This window comes from Artemia sp. Qi Xiang Cuo, chromosome 3, assembly GCF_049724085.1.
Source record: "Artemia sp. Qi Xiang Cuo chromosome 3, ASM4972408v1, whole genome shotgun sequence".
In the NCBI taxonomy this organism is placed as follows: Eukaryota; Metazoa; Arthropoda; class Branchiopoda; order Anostraca; family Artemiidae; genus Artemia; species Artemia sp. Qi Xiang Cuo.
This window is the reverse complement of record NC_142796.1, coordinates 73,493,960-73,510,220: the sequence shown is the minus strand read 5'-3', so window position 1 is coordinate 73,510,220 and position 16,261 is coordinate 73,493,960. Positions and strand designations below refer to the sequence as shown.

At 36.7% G+C, this 16,261-nt stretch overlaps 1 protein-coding gene across 1 annotated transcript in view; it reads left to right on the top strand.

The window, feature by feature from the left end:
- LOC148954505 (LIM domain kinase 1-like) overlaps window positions 1-16,261 on the top strand; it is a 180,627-nt gene that overhangs the window by 73,412 nt on the left and 90,954 nt on the right. Inside the window, exon 5 of the mRNA XM_089086304.1 lies at window positions 5,134-5,264. Coding sequence (XP_088942430.1) covers window positions 5,134-5,264 — 131 coding nt within the window. The remainder of the gene's footprint in view (window positions 1-5,133; window positions 5,265-16,261) is intronic.

The following is a 16,261-nucleotide window of genomic DNA, read 5'->3' as shown; positions in this document are numbered from 1 at the left end:
GGTGGGCTGTGTCGACACCGGAGTTTTTTGTTATCAGAACTTTGAACTATTTTAACAAAATGCCTATCTCAAAATTTTTATCTGATGCATTTAGGGCGTGGAGAATGGGGGGGGGGTGGCTAGTTGCCCTCCAATCTCTTTTGAATCTTAAAAAGTAAACAAGAACTTTTAATTTCCAATCAAATGAGCCCTCTCTGAAGTTTATACGAGCATCCCTTCCATAAGAAATAATGAGAAGGATTCGGAGAATCCTTAAATTACAACGCTTGCCCTGAGGGCTGTGGGGGAGTTGTCATCCTCAAAGACCTAATTTCCAGAACTTTAATTTACGTTTAATAAAATGGCTGTCTCAAAATTTTGATTGGATGTGTTTGGGGCAAAGGTGGCGTGACAGCGGGGTTAGTTGCACTCTAATCACTTTCCATTATAAAAAAGGGCACTAGCCCTTTGAATTTCCAATCGAATGAGCTTTTTTTGAAGTTGCTACGACACCGCCTTCTATAAAAACCTGATATGCCCCCAGGGTATAACTTAAAACCCTTGCATTGAGGGTTGTGGGGGAGTGTCCTCCTCAAAACCTATTTTCTATCAGAAAATCAACTACGTTGAACAAAATGGCTATCTCAAAATTTTGATTGGATGTTTTTTGGGGGAATGATTGGCGTGGGGCTAATTGACCTCCAATGACTTTTGACTATTAAAAAGAGCCGTAGCCCTTTGAATTTCCAATCGAATGAGTCTTTTTTGAAGTTTCTGCGACAACGCCTTCTATAAAAACCTTATATGCCCCCAGGGCATAACTTAAAACCCTTGCCCTAAGGGTTGTGGGAGAGTGTCCTCCTCAAAAACATATTTTCTATCTGGAAATCAACTACGCTGAACGAAATGGAAATCACAAAGTTTTGATTGGATGTATTTGGGGGAATGATCGGCATGGGGGGGGGGGCTAGTTGCCCTCCAATCACTTCTGACTATTAAAAAGGGCACTAGCCCTTTGAATTTCTAATCGAATGAGCCTGTTTTGAAGTTTCTACTACAACGCCTTCTATAAAAACCTTATATGCCCCCCAGGGCATAACTTAAAACCCTTGCCCTGAGGGTTGTGGGGGTGTGTCCTCCTCAAAACATATTTTCTATCTGGAAATCAACTACGCTCAACAAAATGGCTATCTCAGAATTTTGATTGGATGTGTTTGGAGAAATGATGGGTGTGGGGGGAGGGGGGAGGGGCTAGTTGCCCTCCAATCACTTTTGACTATTGAAAAGGGCACTAGCCCATTGCATTTGCAATCGAATGTGCATGTTTTGAAGTTTCTACGTCTACTCCTTCTATAAAAACCTTATATGCCCCCAGGGCATAACTTAAAATCCTTGCCCTGAGGGTTGTGGGGGAGTGTCCTTCTACTGAATATATTTTCTATCTGGAAATAAACTACGCTGAAAAAAAGGGGTATCTCCAACCGTGTCGGGGCTACGCGTGGGGAAATGCGGGATGGGGGGGGGGGCTAGTCGCCCTCCAATAAATTTTGTCTATTAAAAAGGACACTAGAACTGTCGATATCTAATCGAATGAGCCGCTTTTTAAGTTTCTACGACGACCCCCTCCATATGAAGTGCCTCTGGAAAAAAAAACAAATAAATAAATAAATAATAAAACATTGGAGCCGTATGGTCTTTACTATAGGCAACGCTACAGCGTTGCCTCTGAAAAGGGGACCTTTGTCACATAGTAACTACAGCCCAATTAGTCTTCAAAACAATATAAGCAAGATGTTAGAAAAGGTTATAGATTAGAGGTTGAAGTTTTGGGCTAATGAATTAAGGGTACTGGAAGAAGAGCTGGAGATTTTCGACCCCCCAAAGGTCTGACCATTCGGCCTTAGATAGATTTACTTTGAACAGTTTAATTGACAAGTATAGTAAGGGCAAAAATAATTTATTAGTAAGATTATAGACCCGCGCAAAAGGTTTGACTGTGTTGTTAAAGCCCCACAGCTGCTATTTTTGGTTAAATTGGGATCAAACCTTTTGTGGTAACGAACTGTAAGTAAGGAGCGTCGCGACGCAATAGTAACCGAAACTCTAAAAAACGTCATTGCGATATCAATAGATATATCAAAAGAATCGGCTTATTATGCTGATTCCAAATGTATAAGATTCATAAGATTAGTGTTACCCATCAAAAGCTACGAGCCTAATAAAATAAGCCTGATTTTCGAAAAAGGGGAAAAACACCCCCTAAAAATCACGGAATCTTAGTGAAGATCGCACCATCAGATTCGGCAGATCAGAGAACCCTTCCGTAGGATTTCAGGCTCCTATATACAAAAATGTGGAATGTTGCATTTTTTGCCAGAAGAAGGATCACTATTGCTTTTTTTTTCTTTTTTTTCAGGGATGATCCTATCGAACCAATGATCCTAAAAGATCAAGGAAGGGCTCATTTGATTCGAAATCAATAGCTCTAGTGCCCTTTTTAAGTGACCAGAAATATTGGAGGGCAGCTAGCTCCCCTCCCACACACCTTTTTTCCCCAAAGTCGTCTGAAAAAATTTTGAGATGGCCATTTTGTTCAACATAGTCGAAAGGTCTAATGACTGTATCTTTGAGGATGACTTAACCCCCTAAACCCGGGGGAAGGCCTACAAGCAATGATGTTTGCCCGTTGATTACATATAGTATTGGTTATTGGTAAGTATTCAGATATTTTTCGAGGGGGGGGGGGTATTTTCTGCGGGGAGAATTTTCCGTCGGGAAGGAAGTTTCTGGGGGTTCACTTTCTAGAGAAAATTTTACACGGGGGGGGATGATTTGCCAGAATTCATATGCAAAGTTCGTTTTAATTGTCTTACTTTCTCTTTGGTGACTCCATTTTATGTGTGGAGGTGTTCTGGGTGAATTGTCCGCGGAAAATTTCAGCCGGATCGGGATTCTCTGGGAGATTTTTCCGTGAGGGGGAATTAACCGCGGGATAAATTTTCCATGAAGGAATTATCACCGGGATAAATTTTCCATGGGGGAAACTTGCGCGGGACAGACTTTCTATTTGGGGGAGGGGTTCAGGGAAAAATTTCCACATAGGGGGATTCCCGGCATGACTTGAAAAACGATCAGGAATTAAATAAAAATAAGTCTCTTTTCTAATGAAAGTATACTAAGGAGAAATTTTCAGGCAGAATTTCTGGAGTATCAGTGGTTTGTCGCATAGTGGGGAGGGGGACAAGTACCTAATGTATCAAAAAGCATATTTTTACGCAAATATTTTTTAATTTTTTGTTAACATTCAGGTGAATATGAAATATGGCCTGGGGAGGGAGGGAATATAAATCAATCTCTGTCCTCCTTTCAGTTGGATTAAGCCTGAATATAGGTACTGCTCAGTGATAGCACCCTTCTTATTACAAATTTTGTGATTATTGCAGATATTGCTATCACTATCCTACCAGGAAAAAATTGGAGAGGATGGAGGGGTTCAACCGTGTCACCAGGAAATTTAGACGGGTTGGACATGAACAAATACTACCAGGAGATTTTCAACCATGTTATGGTGCCAGCTTCAGAAAATTAATCAAGTCATGTTTTAATATTTTAAAAGTAGTTATTTAATCAAACAATAAGCATATGAAAAATATATCACAGAGTAGAATATTATAGTCCTGGACTGTAAAAAAAAGGAAAAGATAACCAAAGGCACGTAGGAAATTGGGAAATTCAAGAACAAAGAGTTAATTTGCATTATCAACAAGTTGAAGCATAATTTTATTTATTACTTCTTGATGGATTAGTTTTGTCACACTGCCTCAAAAATCGTGTACACCATTTTGTATCTCATGCATTTTCCGGAATTATTTTGAAAACGGTCAGTAATTAACTTTAAAAATCAAGTTTTTTCAACTGAAAGTAAGGAGCGAGATTAAATTTAAAAACGAAAAGAAATTATTCCGTATACGAAAGGGACTGCCACCTCTTCAACACCTCGCGTTTTACTCTAAAGTTTTTTTTTATTACTAACAAGTAGAGTTGTGATAGAGAGTCAAACTTTAGCGTCATACAAAGAGTCATACTTTTTAAAACAAATTCATTACCAACTGCCCTGAATTTTATAATTGTTTCTTATTGCATTTTATAAAATATAATTATGCTCTCCAGCTGTAGATTATGGTGCTGTGATTTTTGAATAAAAAAGGCAAAAAGCAGGCAAATTGTAGGAAATATTTACATAAAAAACAGCACAATTGTACGATGGTTATATGAAATTATGGATAAGTTGTACGGGTCTTGTTGCTACATTATTACATTGATTTAAGTAAAAAAAAAAGATGTCATAAAAACGAAGGAAACAAAAAATGTTAAAAAAGAGAACTTGTAAAGTGAAGTTCTAAGTTAAGAAAGAGTCTCGTAGTAAGATTCTTGAGCGGCCGGCTCCAGGATTTTTCAATTCCTCTATAGTCAGGTAATGTCGCGAATAGAAATTATTGAAATTTTATTTTGGGATATAGGTATAAGGAGCAAACTAAGTTCAGAATGTCGGTATATGTAACTTGTATGAGCGTTCTTTCAAACTAAAATACAACATATCATTTAATCGGTAAATCATAAGTAATTTAATAGAAAAAAACAATACAAGATAAGCGCAACGCATAGTGGCTTGTAGACCACAGTACTAGATAGAGGCAGTAAAGAATAGAGACACAAGAGACCCATTACCAGTGCTTCCTTTTTTATTTTTCGAAAATCGGGCATAGGTCGCTTAAAAGTGGTAACAACATTATTAGCCAAATTCATCCAAGTAACGTTTCGTCAAAAACTTTCAACTCATCCTCTGACCAAGGTAGAGAGAGGGGGGATGGGATGAGGAAGTAAGATATTTTTGAAATTTATTTTTGCCATAACTTTTATATGAGAAAATGAGAATGGTATCAGGACTTTAGCAGACTAAAATTGGGTTATTTGGTTTTAACGCCCTGTTCTTTGGATGATAAAGATGGAAGAAGAATTAGTGAAAACAAAGTTCTTATTAAAAAAAAAACAAAAAAAAAAAACAAAAAAAAAAAACAGACGAATTATGTTCAAAACATCCAAATTTCGTTTAGATTTCCAGTTAATTTTGACTTTGAACATCTACCTTTTCAGATTATATCTGGACCTGTGATGGCTGCTGGTGACCACACATTTCACCCGGAATGTTTTCAATGCTCCCAATGTTCATCCTTCATTGAAGATGGGGATGCTTATGCTCTAGTTGAAAGATCAAAACTTTTCTGGTAAGTAAGAAATATAAGTCGATCGCTTTTTTGCAAGGCATGTGGTGGTATCAATTATTGAATCATAAATATAAAAATGGGAGGAGGGTCAAAGTGTGAAAAAATGCATGTGGGGGAGGGGGATGGAAATATCTTGGATGAGGGGGAGCAATTGCCACCCTCAATTGACGCCTCTGTTTCAAGGGTTATTTTAATTCAGTATTGGGGGCCTCAAACTAGCAATTGTAGACATTTATATCAAAGTTTCGGGACTGCAGCAATAAGCAAATATTATTCTTTGGATCTTCAGCAATAACTTCCAACTTCTTTTCTCAAAAATATATTGCTGCTTTTGAAAACGAACAGTTATCAATCTTCGTTTTTTAGACTTGAGAAGTTTATATAACAAAGGCTTCAAACAAGCCGAAGTATTTTTTGCCAGCTCTTAATTTAGTGTACTTAGCGAATGAATCTTTCGGAGATGGGCATACCGTCCAAAGTAGGCCATGGGAAGGTGTTTTATAACTGCAATATTTACCTGTTCTCTGTCTCTACGGCTTTAATTATCTTTTGCCACATGCCAAATGCCAAAAGACAAATGCCTTCCTCCTCAACTAACGCCACTGAGCGATCGGCAATCTTTTTAGTTCAAAGAGGCAAATAACCTTTTTAAGACTGTACATGAAGATGCCGCTCAATGAAGAGCCGCAGTTAGGGTCTAAAATATTTTCAATAAAAACCTTATATATTGTTCACTTCATAACCATAATTTGTCAGTTAAAAATATTTAATCAAAACCAAATAAAAAAAACAAATATCTAATCACACCCATAATTTTTAATAAACTTCTTTTCCCAGCTTGATCAGATCAAGATCTGATGATAAAAATCTATGAAGATCATTAACGTCTTTGTTCAACAGCTCACAATCCTTTATAAAACAAACCTCAAATGTTAGACACAATTCCACGTGTTCTAAACTTAGCAGTAAATAGTTAGCAATCGGTAACGTTTGATCGTTATCGATTATAACAATAACGATCGATAACGTTTGATATCGTCGAAAGACAAATAATATGTCTTAGTGCACACGTAAGACTACACCTTACAATTCAACTCGATTTCTCAAACTTCGTTCTCCAGGTATTTTTTCTCCTTTTTGGCCCGGCAAACTACAAGGTCAAATTCTCTGGTAAGTAATTCGATAGCCCGATGGTATGTAATGTATACGAGAGTAATGCAGCAATATCGCTCACGCATTATAGACTCCATTTTCTCGGACATTAACCAATGGCAACACTGTAAAATACATTGAAGTGATAAGGGGGATATTAATTGTGTGGAGTACGTCCAATTTCGAATTATTCATATTGACAGGTTTTGAAGTGAAGTTTTAAGTTGAAGTGAAGATTGTTATTTTTTGTTTCTTGAGGCTCCTTTTGATTGCGGAACATGCGGAACATGCGGAACATGCATAATCAGAATGGGAAAGAGTTCTCAAGAGCCGCACTTTGACGACGAAAAAGCCAAGTACGACTCGCGAGTCGGAGTTTGCCGACCGCTGACCTAGCATAACAAGTTTCCCAGTTCTTCACTAACCAGAAAAAAAAGAACGGCGTAAGTCATATATATAGTCTAAGAATGAATGATGGATGCACTAAATTTCTTAAGCCAAACACCTCTTGGATATAAGCTATTTATTTATTAGACTTTTGGTAGAAAACGTGATCCGTCTTTTTTTTCTGCAATACTTTTTGGCTTCTTGAGACCACCCATGACTACTAAGGAGAATCCTTATAAGTATTACGAATCAAATTTTGTGGATGACATTACACTTAGTTTGTTGACATTTTTGTTGTATAAACGTTAAATAGCCTAGCGTAAGTGTCTATTAGATCCTTAAGTTTGTTTGAAGTCCTTGTTTTAGAGATGCTAAATTGCTTTGGTGTGGACTGTTCGGACAGTTCACACCATTAGACATAACTACCTGCGTGTTGTTTGGGATTATAATCGATCGACATAATTTTTTCTTAATCTATTTAGCCGTTTTATCCAATTTAGAGATGGTTTATCTTGGTTATAATGCTGGTATTAAAAAAAGAAGAAAAAGATACATCCAGTTTTAGGGACGCCCTGTCACCTAGCAGTTTACGATCCCTCTCTGCAGGATCCGGCAGTCATGACTGCTTAAAAAGGCTACTACTCTTCGAAGGTCTGTCGCTTGAGGACAAAAATATCCCCACTAAGATGTTATCTGAAATACTCTCAGTGACATACACCGTCCAGAGGAGGTAATACTGTCTCCTGAGAAATTTTATATGAATTTCCAGTGGTAGCAGTATCTTTTTGAGAAGGTTGTAGCGAAGCTTTTGAAAAGTAGAAGAGGCACTTAATCCTGAGGGTTGTAGCCAATGCATTCATCTCTTTTCTTTTATATGGAAGCAAGCTTTGTTTTAACGACTCTGACCTACTCGTATATTATCACTAAACTGTGTTTTATTTCTTTTTAGTAAAACCCTTTTTTCTAAAAAAAAAAAAGCCAAAAAGGCTTGCTGCCTCCCTCTGTTGGCTCGAGCCCATGGCCGTCAGAAACGGACTTGGGCATTTGGCTCTTACAAACGACCTCCAGATTAGATATTTTTCGTGAAAAAAGTCACCCATCCATGGTAACAATATAATAGCAACTATTAATTTATAAATGAACAATTCACCGACGTATAATCTAAGTGTTGTGATTGACTGCAGCAAAAAACAAAAGCTGCATTTCAACTTTGTCTCCCCGTAAGGCTCCATGGCCAGGAAAAAACAGGGGGAAAACAAGACAAAAAATGAAACAAATACATCCCAATCCGACATCAACTCCAAGGAAAACTGGGGAAAACTTAATTATTAACAAGAAATTCTCTAACATACTTTTTGAAGATACTAAACGAGGGGCAGCTCCGTGCAGACTGTGGGAGAGGAGTGTTCCAAATCATGTTACAAGCTATCAGAGGGTTGAAGTCAGATCGTATTGATGAAGTGTAAGGTATCTGTAAGTTATTAGAAGTGCGGAAATAATAAGTCGATTGCTCAGAAATTTAAGATATATTACTACACAAGGCAGCTGGAAGCTGGCCATGAAATCTTCAAAAATTGAAAGAAGCACAAAAAGATCTCAAGTCAAACAATGGTTTGAGTAAGGAATGTTTAGTGTCCTGTATAAGAGTTCTTGCTTTATCATATAGTTTTAAACGTGGCTTCAGTTACGAGGGAAACGTTTATATTCAAATAATAGAACAGTGTGAAACATATGACTGAACTAGGCTGTAGAATAGGATTCTAAGAGCAACTTTGGAAATTTATGTTTCAAGTTTTTTAAGGATCCCGAGGCTTCTGGAGAATTTCATTTTAAAGAGGTCAATTTGATGCTTGAAGGAAAGATTTTCATCAAGTAAGGTGACTAGGAATCAAACACATCGAACCCTAGGTCTACTAAGGGAACCCCTCGATACGTGTATTTCATTTAAACCACAGCAAGCCCTTGAAGCTCTAGAGAAAATAAGAAAATATGACCTTCCGACATTTAAGGCAAGGTAATTAACATCAAACCACTGAATAACTCTTTCAAAAAGGGCAATCATGTTTGAGCGGACATCAGACTCAGTTCTACCGACTGTGCCAAGAGGACTGTCATCCGCAAAAGCAATAAGTGTATCGGAGAAGGACAAACTCTTGTCACAATTAGTGACAGATGCAGGTTGACAAAGACGACAGCAAGTGGTAGGTTTTAGATTTTTAACCGTATTTATGAGGTCATTAACATAAATTACAAAGAGTATTGACCCAATCACAGATCCTTGTGGAACGCCAAACTCTATTCGAGACGAGTGAGAAAAGAACGAACCAACCGAGATGACTCGACCATATAAATATGACAGAAACCAAGGATAAGTACTCTCTCGTACTCCAATATTGGATAGTTTCCAGAGAAGAATCTTGTGTTTTATTGAGTAAAATGCTTTTCGTACATTAAGAAAAAGAGCAGAAAGTATCAGACCAGAGTCAAGAGGTGTATGTAAGTAATTCAAGAGAGTTGCACATACATGCCCAGTTGAGTGCTTTTCCCTAAAAACAAACTCGGAATCATGAAAAAATGCTTAGAATTAAGAAAATTAAGAAGTCGAGAAAGCATAGCTTTAAATAATTTTTTACTCAATTCTAATAAAAGAGATATTGGACGATAACTTGCAGGATCATTACGTGAACCACCTTTAAAAAGACTAATAACACGAGCACGCTTTAAAGCACTTGGGAAGACTTTCAAATAATATTGACAAGTCTCGTAAAAGTAGAAACGATGACAGGAAGGATAAACTTGAAGCCTTAGTAGAAATACGGTCTGGGCCAGAAGATGAAGAACTGTTCGAACCATTGACAATGCTGGCTATTTCAACTTCAGAGATAGGCTCCAAAGCCATTGATTAAGACAAGGTGGTCCAAGATAAGACCGAAAATCATTTGGAGAAGAAGAAGGACTTGATGAAGAGCCTTTATTTTTTTTGCTATATTGGCAAAGTAAGAAGTAAGTGCATCTTAAACTTTTAGCTCACCCTCTACCATTTTACCATCAATCAAAACACTTGAAGGGGCAGAAGGGGGCCGAGGAGATGGCCTGATAACAGGATCGATTACTCACCATGTTTCTTAATGTCTTTATCTCAGACAGGAGGGAAATGACGATTTGGCCCTCGGCAAAGCGAATTGTAAACTCTTCTATGAGTTTTGAAAAGTTGTAATCGCGCGAAGATGGTCTAGAGGACCTGTAAGCCTTCCAAAGATTATTTTTCTTCCTCCAGCTTTTAAGGAGTCAAGGAGTCATCCAATGATTCAGGGGGTATCTATTTCCTTTCAGCACTATCTTCTAATCTAACCTTGGTCTTTGAGGACATTCTTTTCGAATTTGGAGGTTTGCCAACCTCTCCAACGGTTTTCAGTGTGTATCTTCTAAACTATAAAAAAAGGTTTTTAGATTGAATAAATTTGGTCATAAAGACAAACTGTCCCTAATTATTACTAAGGCTTCTAATTAATTAAATTCTCTTTAATTAATTTTATTATGACTCCAAACACATTTCTATAAACATTCATATGGAACCTATACTTTACAATGAGAAAAACAGAGACTAACTTAGTAGGATGGATTTATATATCCTCTGATATGAGTCACACCAAGATGGAGTTTGCAGACATGGCCAATTATTATTTAGGATTGCCTCTAAATGTATGATACTGCTATTAAAAACTAAACAAGAAAAACTAAAGCTTAGGTGAGCGTTAACCCTCATCAACCTTGTTAAAACTAAAATTTTACTTTCTTTTTGAGTAAAAAGAGAATTCAACAACAAGTTTTGTTTGCTTGATTACATGCTTGTCAAAAACTTCGAATTTTCTTTTTGTCATGAATGCTATGTCAAATCTTGATAAGAAGTTAAGTACCGTGAAATGGCAAATATAAGGTAATAGAAATAGTCGAATGTCAAGTCAAAATGCGAAATAATTGCATTACCTAGTCGAACAAATTGCTTGTAATTTTCTAGTTTTCATACTGACCTTCTTAGTTCATTTTTCAGGCTGCGAAAACGAAACTATTCGATCTGTCAAAATAAATGGGTGATTATTAAATTATATCCAGCTAATATTTTTTACTTGAAGCCGTCCTAGCCGAGTGGTTGGTGCTCCCGACCTGAAATCTTTAAGTCGGGGGTTTCGAATCCTGGTGTTGCTGGTTATTCGGTTTGGAACGGTGTCAATGGTGTGACCCTGTATGCTCACCCAGAGTTGATCCAGCTCTAAATGGGTATCTGGAGACATCTGGGGGAAAAACACGGGAAACGTCGGATGATTTGTCCCCAACCACGTATTGCACTCCCGGCTGAAGGCAGTGAATTAGAAGATCAGTACCTGCGTACCGCAGACCATTGTCAGCATGAGAAAAAGTTTATTTTAAGTTTAAGTTATATTTATAAAGTGGCAAATGATGACAGAAATATATTAAATTTGAAAATGTTCGGGGTTCGCGTCAAAAGGAACGTCTTGGCTTTTCTCTGTCTACAATTAGCCATGTCTTGATGCACGCTACGCAACCTACTGAAAAATACTTGATAACGTCAATTCAATTAATTCAATTCAATTCACCTTTTGTCATTTTTCAAGTACCAACGCCAAAACATAGCCAACTTTAAGACGCTAAATGGTAGCCAACGGTAGCCAACATTAGACACTAAATGGAAACATTTTATGCAATATCCCCGTTGCTTTTTCCTCTGCCGGGATACTGCAAGTTATTTTTACCGTTCTAATTTTCTACCCACGGAAAGTCAAAATCATCCTTGGTTTCTCAATGCATTTTACCGACATTTACGGTCTAGTAATACAGTGCCTTTGAGTACACTTATGATTTGGACAAGACGTTGAAATAGTTGCTTTAGTACTCCGAAATTATCCAATTTCCCTTCAAAGTAACCGCGAACTAGATGCATTTGACTATGTTTTGCTTTATTGTTCTGATCGTTTACCGAAAAGTTACTTTTTTACTGTAAGTTTTGCAAATCCATTTAGGCTTATTGATTTTTAAAATTGTAACCGAATTTAATTTGTTCAGTTTTCGTCACTTAACTACATGATCTTGCTGGACTTCTTGATCTTGGACTTCTTGACCTTGCACAAGGACCAGGCGTTTTCCGTCTGGCATCTGAATTTCATATGTTCCTTGGATAATTGAATTCATATGCATCTGAATTTCAATTACTGGACTTGGTTCCTTTTTATACTTGGCTCTCCAAATATTAAGTACAAGGCCAACGTAAGTTTGCTCATCTGAAAAAAATTTTGAGACTTTTATGATGATTTGGAGGCCGTGTATCGGCTGAGTTTGAATCTCCTTTTCTTGAAGAAAAAATATTAGATTCGTGGTTAATATGGACAGTTTCTCATTCTTATGGAAGAATCCATAAATTTAAAGGAAAAACGTTGGTTGAAATGGTTGAATTTGATTTTAGTACTCTGCTTGGGATGAGATCACCTTGATTTTATCGACGAAAGGATTGGCCAGAAGTTTTAAGTTTCGGAAGTTTGTTATGTTATTTCTTTAGCTTGAATTAAAGTTAGAAATTAGAATAATGAATTCAAAGGAGCACAAGGTCAGTTAAACTTTTCATATCCTGTAGTTTTGAATGTTGTTGGCCCTTTAAATCCAAACAAACCACCTGCCCTTTTCACAGTTTTGAAAAAAGCGTACCAGGGTTCAATCACTACGCAAGATTAGTCTTTTTGTTTGGGGGGGGGGGTAGACTTTGTTAAAATCTGTATAAGACTGTCTAGAATTGGTGACTCATGGAGTATATAAGAAATCAAAGAGGCAATCGTAAAAATTTCAAGTAGGGAGGCCCACTACGCACGTGACTGAGGTGCACGATTATTTCCTGCGATTGGCGAATTTCAATAACATTCTACGCGGCTCTTGTTGATTTTTTTTTTTTTTTTTTTTTTGAGGGTTTTAAGTTTCGGAAGTTTGTTATGTTTTGTTATGTTTTGTTATGTTATGTTTGTTACGTTGAATTTGGATCCTTCAAAGGATCCAAAGCAGAGAAGAGAAATTCGAGAGCTGAGAAATCTGCTCTGGCTCTCATTCAAATCATGGCACATCTATTTCCCCTGCTTTGTCTTTATGAGGCAGTCTTTCTTCTTCAGCCTAATTGCAAAGTGGATGGCTGAAATACTAAACATTGTTGACTACATTTCCAAGGGCCCAAAGAAACAACACATAAAAGCCGATGATTAGCAATAAACGTTTAGGTCATCTCTGGTACAATCATTTATTTATTGGGATTTTGTGGGTATGAATGTGGGTTTCATACGCACAGTTGATTTCTCTTGTTTATTTTTTTTTTTTTTTTTTTTTTTTTTTGTAAGAGCTGAGGGAAAACTGATCGGTCAAAACATTTTCCTGAGTTACTGAGCTCTCCATGTCATTGTGGACTGAGAAAGCGAACTTTGAATATTCATAGTTTCTTTTTCTTTTCATGGTAATCTCGGTCAGTCACATCGGACCTTCAGGGGATTAAATAAAAAAAAAACAAGTTTTTTAAACTGAAAGTTAGGAGCGACATTAAAACTTAAAACGAACAGAAATTGTTCCGTATATAAAAGGGGCTGTCCCCTCATCAACGCTTCGCTCTTTACGCTAATTTTTTTTTTATTGTTTTAAAAAATAAAGTTGTGAGACAGAGTCAAACTTTAGCGCTTAAAGAGCGAAGCGTTGAGGAGGGGACAGCCCCTTTCATATACATAATAATTTTCTGTTCGTTTTAAGTTTTAAGTTAAAACTTTTTTTTATTTAATTTCTGAACGTTTTTGAATTAAAACAGGTTTTGATTTTGGCTCACCGTAGCCTATATGAATAATTAAAACGACATTTGTATATTAATTTTACTCTAACATTTGTCAATTTTAGCTAAGTGGCTTTCTCGAAAGTCGTTTAATTTTATTTACGAACGTTTTCGTTTGTAATGAATATACGTAACTTACGAATTAACTTACGTAACGAACTTCTATATTCATATATTTTTATTACGTATATTAGGGGGTTCGCCCCTAATCAGTGAGTCGCTTTTTAGGCTATAATTTAAATTTGTTTCCAATTGTTTAAGAATGACCCTTAATCCCAAAGGCCGTTAGTTAAAATAAATAGCTCTTACAAAAGCAATAAAAAAGCTTTTGCGTTCAAAGTCAGGTATTGACTTGAAGGCAAACCAAATCATATACGTAAAGTTTCTGTTCTTTTTAAGTTTTGATGTTAAAAAGTTTTCAGTTGAAAACTTGTTTTTTTTTAATTTCTGATTGTTTTTTTAAAATAATGATAGTAAATTTGGCGCCCCCTTCATAGTAATGTCCCTCCTCCCATGAAAACTTCCTCCCTGGAAAGATACTCCCACGTAACCCTGGACCCCCCCCCACTACTCGAAAAAATCCCCCCTGAAAACGTCTGTATACTTCTCAAGAACCAAAACTATATATAAACATTTGGCAAAGTTCATAACTTACAGCCCATCCCCCGTGGACTCTGGGGATTAAGTCATCTTCAAAGACATAGTTATAATATTTTTCGACCATGCTGAACAAAATGGCTATCTCAAAATTTTGGTCGGGTGACTTTGAGAAAAAAATGAGCGTGGGAGGGGGCCTAGTTGCCCTCCAATCGTTTTGGTCACTTAAAAGGGCATTAGAACTTTTAATTTCCGTTCTAATAAGCCCTCTCCCGATACTCTAGGACCACTGGGTTGGAATAAACAATCAAATAAACACGCATCCGTGATCTTTCTTCTGGCAAAAAATGCAAAATTCCACATTTTTGCAGATAGGGCTTGAAACTTCTACAGTAGGGTTTTCTAAGACGCTGAATCTGATGGTTTGATTTTCCTTCAGATTCTATGACTTTTAAGGGGTGTCCCCCCCCGCTTTTTTGAAATTTAGGCAAATTTTCTCAGGCTCGTAACTTTTTATGGGTACGACTAAACTTAATGAAATTTAAATATTTGAAATCAGCATAAAAATCTGATACTTTTGATGTATCTATTGGTATCAAAATTCCGTTTTTTAGAGTATCGGTTACTATTGAGCCGGATCGCTCCTTACTTACAGTTCGTTACCACGAACTTTTTGAAAACATAAAAAGCATATCAAAGTGCAAATGTTTCCACGTCTGTTCTGCGGGTCAATTATTTTTTTCATATTTTGGCAATAAAATACCATAAAAGGCATTTCAAATTAAAAATACCCCCGGAAAAGGTAATTTTCACAATCTAGAGGGAGGAGCAAAAATTAGATTGCACATACCCCTCTCCCCCCAATTAACGCCACGGACAGAGCATGTATTTGAAGAAACGCCAAAAACAGACGAATAAAGTGAGATCTACGACTGTATTGAATTATGAATGGAAACCGCAACAAATTTTTGGTTAGGGGGAGGGCAAGAGCCTCAAAACCTCCACTCTGCACACGTTACTGAACATATCTTATTTTTCTTCTCTGTTGTTTGTTTCATGATAATTAATCTGAAAATTTCGTTAAAACCCTGTAATAGCCGAAACAAAGGCAGGTGTTCTGCTCTCATTGAGAAACTTTTCTTCAAAATTGTAACGCACTTGTGATTCGCTTTTCACTTTTTAATTTATTCATTGGATTAACGAACTCTAGGCTATTAAAATATTTATATGGTTTAAAAAAATCGAGAATTTTGCCTGTGCTATCACGATTCCATTGACGATGCGAGAAAAGTCAGACCGAGTAATTGATCAATCAAGTAGGCTAGAAACGGAAGAAAGGAAATGCAGGGCCGGAAGGCATATTTCCTGTTCGTTTTGCATGAGTAGGGAAGATGTTAGTTTTTATACAAACTTTCTTATAGGGTTATTTAACCCTTTTCAATTTTTTTTTTCAAACGTAGTGAATGTACGATTTAAATAGATTTAAGTAAGATTTAAATAGATTTAAGGTAAGATAAAAAAAAAGCTTTGAATACCATATTCTCCATGATTGTTTGTGAGTATTTTTTTCTGCGGATAAATAAATGAGTTCTCGCTGCCGGTTTTCGTACTAAGCTAAAACTGGAACAGACTAACTCTGTTACATAGTCCACAGATTAGGCCAGTAAATATTAGATGCTGTTTAAAAATGGTTTGTGGATAATTTGGGGCTACCACTATCGTCAATGAAGGTAAAAAAATTGTCGACCAAACTAATAAACCATAAACTACCTAAACAAAATCGACCCCCCTAATAACGGGATGTTCTTTAACGAGCAGGAATTTCTATGAGTAGCCTGCAGAAAATAAAATAAAAAGTCTCTAGAAATAAAGATTAATTTATAAGTCTCTCAATAGCCTTTCGCTGCCCATAATCATGAGTCATAGAGACCATGGGTCCCATGAAAAGATTTATGCACCTCTTCCTCTATTGAGATTCGATAGCCCTTCTATA